The following is a 9,095-nucleotide window of genomic DNA, read 5'->3' as shown; positions in this document are numbered from 1 at the left end:
CACCTGCAGCGCCGGCATCCCATATGGGTGCCAGGTTCTAGTCCCAGTTGCTCCTCTTCCAGGCCAGCTCTCCGATGTGGCCTTGGAGGGCGGTGGAGGATGGCCCAAGTGCTTGGGCCCCTGCACCCGCATGGGAGACCAGAAGGAAGCACCTGGCTCCTGGCTTTGGATCAGTATAGCTCCCGCCATTGCAGCCATTTGGGGGATTAACCAATGGAAGGAAGACCTTTCTCTCTGTCTCTCTTTCTCACTGTCTAACTGTATCTGTCAAATAATAAAAAAGAAAAAGAAATATTAACTCACAATTTAAATAGACTATCCAGAAGGATTATTTTTGTAGAGTTGTGAAAGTGCCAATGAGGAAAAACGATGATTGAAGATAAAATCCTGAATTTGGACAATTAGTTCTTGCCAATATTAGGTTAACGCTATAACAAAACAGTAATTGAGAACATTGTAAGGAAATGTAATAACTCATAAAAATTGTCAAAATATTGTCAGTTTTCTAGTATTAAATTAAGTTCAAATTAAATTTTAATATTAAACTAATCATATTCTACCCATTATCATTAACTTACAGTGATCTGGGGAAGAGGAGTATGTTCCAAATAAAATAAAAAAGGGATTTCTCATGAAACATGATTGTCTACTACAGAAAATCTATGTGAAACATTATCTTCTATACTGTAAATAATTGTGCTTTTGGGGGAAACTGTTATATGTCCAACAATTTATAGTGCAGAAAGCTAAAATAATCAAATGCTGTAAGATTCACCAAAATGTCTAATAAAGTTGGAAAAAATATTTGTGAACCCCCCAAACTAGGAAAGCAAACCAAATAAATTTTTCATGGAAGGAACAAAACGAAGAAACAGGTTCTTCATTCATAAAGGACTTATGAAGATGAGAAATCTTTTTTGGGGTGTTCAGATTGGAGGGGCAAAAACAATAAAAGAAAAATAACTGCAAACATTCCAAGGTGATATCTCACTATATGAGAAATAATCTTAATTACTTTTTCACACAGAAATAACCTACCAAAATAAAATTTCACATTACATAAGCTTTAGACAGGGGGATTATCTTTAAAACATGTAATTCAATACAATGCAGATGGGAGAATCACAAAATACATGAAAATAACAAGTACCCAAACGAATAAAAAGGCATATTTGGGAAACAGCAAGTAAATTGAGTCTACTTTATATAAAATGTATGTCAAATATTAGACTGAGCCAAAGAAAAAACTACTGAACATAGTTAGTAGAAGTACAATAAAAAGAGAAAATCAATAGAAGTTAAAAATATAAACCTACATATACAAAGGTTAGAATGAAAAGGAATTAAATAATCTAATTGTGTGGATTATATAAAAGAGAAAAGGATGATAATCTAATTGTGTGGATTATATAAAAGAGAAAAGGATGATAATCTGCAAAGACATGAGAAAAATCTCCATAGTTTATATATGTGAAAGCAGAAATAACTATTAACAGATCATTGAGAAACTGTCAGTAAAACTAGAATTGGATGCTTAGTTAATATGCTTTCAACAAACAGTAATATGCAGATTACCTTCTGAAGTAAGATCTAAGGATTAGGTAGCAAAAGCAGCTTCATAGATGCCAAGTCTAAAGGAAAAAAATCCTACATTAAGTTTGGAAAGTTTAAGAAGTAATTTCAATACATGGAGACCATTGAACTAAGGGAGTCATTGTCAAAGTAAAAAAAAAAAGGTTACAAGTAAAAAGACAAGTAAAATTCTACACATTTAAATTAAAATTTAAATTCCCTAATTTTTTGAATATTTAACAGAGTTAGAATTCAGCTTTTCAGATTTGTTTCATCAACTTGTTAAAATTGTCATATCAATCACATTTTTCAGAGTACCAATTATTCTTTTATCAGAACTAAAAAATATCAAAGGACTGGCCATGGCATACACATTTCCCACAAGTCTCTGGACATCCAGGACAACTGGCTCATATTTACACAATACAGTTGAGAAAGATGACATTGTGATATCCACACAGTACATGATCACAAAGAAACTCACCAGGAGCAGGACAGTATGAGTGGCCCTTTTTGCTGGGGAGGTTCTTGGGGTAACACTTATGCTGTGAAGGTACTCACACCTCCTCTGATGATTAGATAAGAAAATCACCATGTATGCACTGGAGAGTAGCATGATTCCTACAAAGATGTTCTGGGACAATGCAAGTGTGAAAAATATTTCCATGATGATAGAATTCATTGAGGAAAGTGAGCAATACTTACTGACATTGAGCAGTTTGGTCATGTTGGAATGAGCTACAGTGTAGATGATCATGTTACTATTGAAAGAAAGATTGAGGGACCAAAAACAGAAGAAAGCCTGAGTAATATAATTTGTGAGTCCATGTTTAAATCTTGACATGTAGAAGGTGCTGGGGCTGATGGTGATGACTTGGATGATGCTCAAGAGGGACGTAGTACTGATGGAGAGACCCCTCACCACCCTGATCATATAGAGCAAAACCTTACATTATAAGTCATTTAGAAAATTCAGTGACTCGAACATATCTGCAACCACATGACATGCATGAATTAATGAGAGGCACATAGCAGAGTTGGTAAAGTCATTGTTGAATTTGCTCCTTAACCCAATCAGCCAACCTGTGTCTTTTAACTGGACAGTTCAGGCCATTAAAGTTCAATGTGACTATTGATAAGTGGTAACTTTCCCCTGCCATTTGCCAAAGATAAGTTCTAATATATGCTTTGAATTCCCTGTGATCTTTTGCTGTGAGGTTTCTTTCCTTTACTTTCTTTCATATTGATGACGTGTTCCTGTGTTTCTGTGTGCAACACATCTTTAAGCATCTTTTGCAGGGCTGGACGAGTGGTGACAAATTCTTTCAATTTCTGTTTGCTATGAAAAGTCTTTATTTCACCTTCATTCACAAATGATAGCTTTGCAGGATATAATATTCTGGGCTGGCAGGTTTTCTCTCTTAGTACCTGGGCTATATCTCACCATTCCCTCCTAGCTTGTAGGGTTTCTGATGAGAAGTCAGCTGTGAGTCTGATTGGAGATCCTCTGAGAGTAATCTGACGTTTCTCTCTTGCACATTTTAGGATCTTTTCTGTATGTTTCACTGTGGAGAGTTTAATTACAATGTGTCGTGGTGAGGATCTCTTTTGGTCGTGTTTATTAGGGGTTCTGTGAGCTTCCTGTACTAGGATTTCTCTGTCCTTCTCCAAACCTGGGAAATTTTCTGCTAATATCTCACTAAAAAGGCCTTCTAATCCTTTCTCCCTCTCCATGCCTTCAGGAACTCCTAGAACCCGAATGTTGGTTTTTTAAGAGTATCCTGAAGATTCCTGACAATATGTTTTAGATTTCTAATTTCCTCTTCTTTTCTTTGGTCTGACTGTATCCTTTCCTCTTCTCTGTCTTCTAAGTCCCATATTCTCTCTTCTGCTTCACCCATTCTGTTTGTAAGGCTCTCTAATGTGTTTTTCATTTGATCTATTGAATTCTTCACTTTCTTATGATTTCTCATCACTATCACAGTTTCCTGTTGTACTAGTTGTTTCATTTCATTTTGATTCCTCCTTAATATTTCGTTTTCATGAGAGAGATGTTCTATCTTGTCCATTAAGGATTTCTGTAGTTCAAGAATTTGTTTTTGAGAACTTCTTAATGTTCTTATCAATTTTTTGAGATCTGCTTCTTGCATTTCTTCTATCTCATCATCTTCATAATCTTGAATTGGGGTGTCTTTTTCATTTGGGGGTGTCATAGTGACTTCTTTGTTTTTATTACCTCGGTTTTTGCGTTTGTTATTTGGCATATTGGAGATATTTGGTTTCTTCACTCTGGTGCTTTTTCTTGTTATACTGTGACTCTAGATTAAGTGGACTGTCTGTTTTTGATGGAGTCTTAGAGGCTTGAGGTGGGTGTGGCCTGAGAGCTCTGTTTGGTGTGCCAAAGGTGACACTCCCAGGTTAGGTGTGGTAGATCTTCCTCTCTCTCTCTCTTTCTTTTTTTGATCCAAAAGGGAAGTAATTCCGCACAGCTGAACGAAGTTGGAGGTAGTTAGCAGGCAAATGATATACCCACAGGAGCCAGAGATTGGAAGCTCTTTCCCAAGGACCACACAGGGAATCTGTTCTGCCCTCAGAGTGGGCTCAAATTCTTCTTCAGTCTCCCACTGGGTATCCCAAAGTTACAGAATTGTAGCATCTCTGGAGAGTACTCACATGAATTCCGTGAGTTCTCTCCCCCACCGTCTCTTTTTTCACAGTCTCAGTTCAGTAGCGCCACAAATTTACTAGGTCCTAATCTCCTGTTAATTCACCCCACCCAGAGTCAGGTTTTTCTGCTAGGCTCAGGGCTGGCGCAGACCTGAGGTCGCTCTGCTTATGATGTATGTCCAAGATGGCGCCTGCTCTTTGTCTTGCTCACCTTTGAGAGGTGAGCAGAGAGAGAGAAACCTGTGTCTGTATCAGTCACTTTTTTTTTCCTCTCTCTCTCTTCTAGTTAGCCTGGTGAAATTTCCCCCCGGGGTCATTCCCTCTAGTCTCCTCTCTCCGCTTGCCTGCTGGTGTCTCGGGCTATTGAGGTTTGGCTCACCTCACGTTCCAGCGCTGGTGTGTTGAGTCTGCCGCTGGTGTCCCGAACTGTGGGCTCCCACGCTCTCCACGCAGGTCCACTGTGAATCACTCATTCCAGAAGAGTTTCTTCTGCTGTTTCTTCCCCTACTCTTCCTTGAACCTGCAGTATCTCCACTTTTATTAAACTGTCTCTCCCCAGACTATCAGTGTGCTCCCTTCCTATTCCGCCATCTTGCCTCCTCTAATTTGCTTCAAAGGCTTAATCAACTAGAGCAAAAGCACTATGTATCATAAATGAATAATTGTTCCATAAACATGTATCTGGCTGGTGCCGTGGCTCTCTAGGCTAATCCTCCACCTTGCGGCACTGGCACACCGGGTTCTAGTCCCGGTCAGGGTGCTGGATTCTGTCCCGGTTGCCCGTCTTCCAGCCCAGCTCTCTGCTATGGCCCGGGAGTGCAGTGGAGGATGGCCCAAGTGCTTGGGCCCTGCACCCTATGGGAGACCAGTATAAGCACCTGGCTCCTGCCTTCAGATCAGCGCAGTGCGTTAGCTGCAGTGCGCCGGCTGCGGCAGCCACTGGAAGGTGAAGCAATGGCAAAAGGAAGACCTTTCTCTCTGTCTCTCTCTCTTACTGTCTACCTGTCAAAAACAAAAACAAATAAACAAACAAAAAAATGTGTATCTGTACCCATGGAACCAGAAAAAGTACCATGACCATATTGACTAGAAGAGGAAGTATCTCCACATTTCAAGGATCATAATCAATTCAATTATATATTTAAGCAGTGTATGATATTGGTCCCAGTACTTCTTCCATTCATTTATGAGATTGAGCCATTTTGCACCAGACATATGTGTGTAGAGTATTTAAAAATATTTATTTTGGTATATATACATATATATATATGTAATTATAGTGTCCTCATATGTTATGAGATGTTTAGTGAAAGAGATAACATAATTACATGCAAGTAGATAAGGATTTCAATATTTTCTTCTCCTGCCACAGTGATATTTGGCTGATTATCCCTACCTCATTTTTCTCATTTGGTAAATGCCCACCATGCACTGAAACAGACTTGCTCTATCAGATACTCAATTGTTATTTGTTTCTAATGAGGCTTTTGTTAACATACAGTCTGGGTGAGAAAAAAAACATGGCTCCTGTGGATGAGCAATAATAGATGAAATATAATCATTTAGATGATTTCTTTTGAGAATGCACATTAATTCCCTGTATCTAACAACTGATAGCTGTCTGCAACATATATGTGTACTCCAAAATATCATATTATTTGTTTGTATTTTAAAGCTAATTTTGTATCCTATTTTTATGTGAAAATCTGGCAGTTGCATCATGGAAGGATCACTGAAGGTGCAATAATATGTTGTCAACCTGTAAGAAAGGGAATAGAAGAGTTTGAAGATGGTCACTTACAGTTTGGTTAGGGTGTAGTCAAGGAGAATTGAGTCCTTTGTTAAACAAAGTAAATACTTAAACATATTAACATACAACTCCGTTCTCACTGGAAGAACTGAAAATCAGAGATTACTGGGGCTGAGAGTGGAGCCTCTGAGCATTCTCAGAGACAGAAAGTGTGGGCAATGTTCACCTTCTTTATCCTGCCTTTCATCTTATATGTCAAAATATTCACTTCATCTTGGATCATGGTGAGGAAAACACCACAATTAGATGAACCTGGACTTTTTAGCCTTCTCCCCATTAGCCCTGAGAGCTGCTCTGGCTGCAACACACTCACCCAGAGCTCCACCTCCTGGAAAGCTACCACCACTGTCCTCTTCTTCCAGGTGGCATCATGCTTACCTATGGGGACCTCATCAGTGACGATGAGATGTTCTATAACATTTGCAAGATGTGCCTGAAGGTGGAGGGGAAGATGGCCAGTGGGCAGAGGGTAACATTGATGATTCCTTCCTTTGCACGAAAGCCTCTTCTGAAGGTCCCTAGGGCAAAGATACTGAAAGCACAGTAATCACTGGTGTTGATGTTGCCATGAACCATCACCTGCAGGAAATCAGATTCACAAAAGATTCCTTCAAGAAGCATATTAAAGATTACCTGGAATCAATGAAAGGCAAACTTGAAGAACAGAGACCAGAAAGAGTAAAACCTTGTATGATAGCGGATGCACAACAAATCAAACATATCCTCACTAATTTCAAAAACTATCAGTTCTATTTGGGTAAAAACATGAATCCACTTGGCATGGTTGCTCTGCTGGTACTACCGTGAGGATGAGATGACCCCATTTATGATTTTCTTTAAGAATGCTTTAGAAATGGAAAAATGTTAACAAAATTGACAACTGCTTTGGATCTATCACTGCTTATCAGAACTGGCTGCTGCTTGTATCCACACAACACCAGGATTTACAGGAAATGGGACTGATATTATCTCGAGACCTTCATTTATTTTGGCTGTGATTTACTTAGAATGAAGGCATTGTTTTTAAGGGAAAAATTGTCTTTTAGGTTGTCTAAAAATTATATGCATTTGAACTAAAAAAATATAGATAAATAGACTAGGAACCAAAAGACTAATGATGAAATCTCTGGGCTTAGATTAGGCATGTACATAAAACAGAAGCAGTATGACAAAAAGACGCTGTCTATATAAAATCGAGGGCTACTTGGTACACAAAGTATGTTTTAAAAATATTTACTCAAAAGGCAAAAATATAGACACACACACACACACACACACACACACACACAGAGGTAGTGAGAGAGCCAGGCATCTCCCATTCACTGGTCACTCCCAGAGATGCCCAAGAAAACTGGCCACAAATAGGAGAGAGGAACTCAATTTCAGTCTCTCATTTGTGTGCCAGGAACCCAGGTACTGGAGCCACTATCTGCTGCTGCCTAGTTGCACCAGAAGCAAGAGGCAGAGGGGTCAGAAGCATATATACAGGACATGAACCAACACACTGATAAGGGATGCAGATGTCCAAGCATCAGCTTAACTCACTGTACCACAATGGTTTCCTCAAGAAACATAATTTTGATAAAGCCTCTTTTCTTATCTTTATGATAATATGAATTATTAAAGTATTGTTATATTATGAGTGGTAACTTTAGGGATATTTGACAAATGAATGTACAATGATGTTATAGTCCCTGTAGATTTAAGAATATAAGTATATATGATAAAATTTACTATTTTATTATGTTAACAATACTGTCTTCACTACAAGTTTTACCATATTTATTATCAATTTGACCTATGACATTGACAATATTAAAATAATTGAGAATTTTTGATACACCAATCATGGGGAGTAGGTTAATTGCATTCATTGATAAATTCAATTAGAAAAAAAATCCTCTCCACCATTATTAGTTTCACAAAAATAGTTTTTTGAAAATGGACAAATTCTAGAAGAATAAACAGGACAAGCACCCAATAGCATTGAATGAATGCAATGTGTCATCTACTTAGAAACTTAATTTAATGTCGATATAGCACAGAGTTGATGAGGAGTATGTAATCCCAAACATTGAATTCCTAGTCTCACTGAGAAAAATTGTAACAAAAGTGTCGCCACAGAATTGCGAGACAAAAAATATAGCAGAACAAGGTAACAATTGGGGACACCCAAAAATAGTCCATGAAATTGCACTTTTTTAAAACCACCAGGATCAAGTAGACACCAGGAAAGGATAAAACTGTGTTTTACAGAGGTAATAACATGTCACCCCCAGTACATCACACTGATATGGAATTCATAGCCATAGCAAACCGCCATGTCAAATTTATAAAACAATGAAAAATGCTCTAAGTTCCCTGATCAGGCCCATGTTGGGCCCAGGGTACTGGAATATCACCCTCCCTAGGGCATGAATGCAGTTTTAAAATGAAGACTTAAAGACCTAACACTCTGCAATATTTGATCACATCAATAAATGTTTTCTGGTGGTCAGATTTGTTGAAGGGCAGATGCCTATGTGGCCACAAGTGTACATCCCTGCAATTTTGGTTCACTTTATTCACAATATCATGGTTGCCTCCTCTCTTTCTTCCATGTTAAATACTCAAAACTACAGAGAACAGTATTCTTACTCAAGTTAGATAATATGAATAGGAAAGTGGTAATAATTTAGCAATTAAATTGAAATTGAGGAGGGGCTTTTTATACATAAATTTTTTAAAAACAAATGCAGCCTAAATATTTTGAAGGACATCAGAAATGTTAATGGTAGGGATTATTTTTTATCATAAACACTATTCCCTTCATGTGTTAGGAATTATTTTTTTCTGATCTCTTTAAAAATTGTAATTTTTAATGAGTGTTAAAATGTTTATTTAAAAAACTAAATACTAAAAGTAAATTTATTTTAAGGATGCATTGGAACTTATGTTTTTTTAATATTTTTCACCCAGACTAATACTTTTTTAAAATATTTAATATACAACAGAAAATATTTCTAGATAATTTTCTGGTAAGCAAGCAAAAGAATATGTTAGTAGC

At 37.6% G+C, this 9,095-nt stretch overlaps 1 protein-coding gene and 1 pseudogene across 1 annotated transcript; one reads left to right on the top strand and one right to left on the bottom strand.

The window, feature by feature from the left end:
• Positions 1–1,846: 1,846 nt before the first annotated feature.
• Positions 1,847–2,506, bottom strand: LOC149119462 (vomeronasal type-1 receptor 90-like). Its single transcript, XM_089325110.1, has one exon. The coding sequence runs from the start codon at positions 2,504–2,506 to the stop codon at positions 1,847–1,849; it is 660 nt and encodes a 219-aa protein (XP_089181236.1).
• Positions 2,507–6,419: 3,913 nt separating this feature from the next.
• On the top strand, positions 6,420–6,917 carry LOC149119461 (translationally-controlled tumor protein-like; annotated as a pseudogene).
• Positions 6,918–9,095: the final 2,178 nt, after the last annotated feature.

The sequence above is a fragment of the Oryctolagus cuniculus genome, chromosome Y (assembly GCF_051225735.1).
Source record: "Oryctolagus cuniculus isolate XC-2025 breed Fujian yellow rabbit chromosome Y, ASM5122573v1, whole genome shotgun sequence".
Lineage (NCBI taxonomy): Eukaryota > Metazoa > Chordata > Mammalia > Lagomorpha > Leporidae > Oryctolagus > Oryctolagus cuniculus.
Note: the sequence above shows the minus strand (reverse complement) of the source record. Positions and strands in the feature narration are given on the sequence as shown.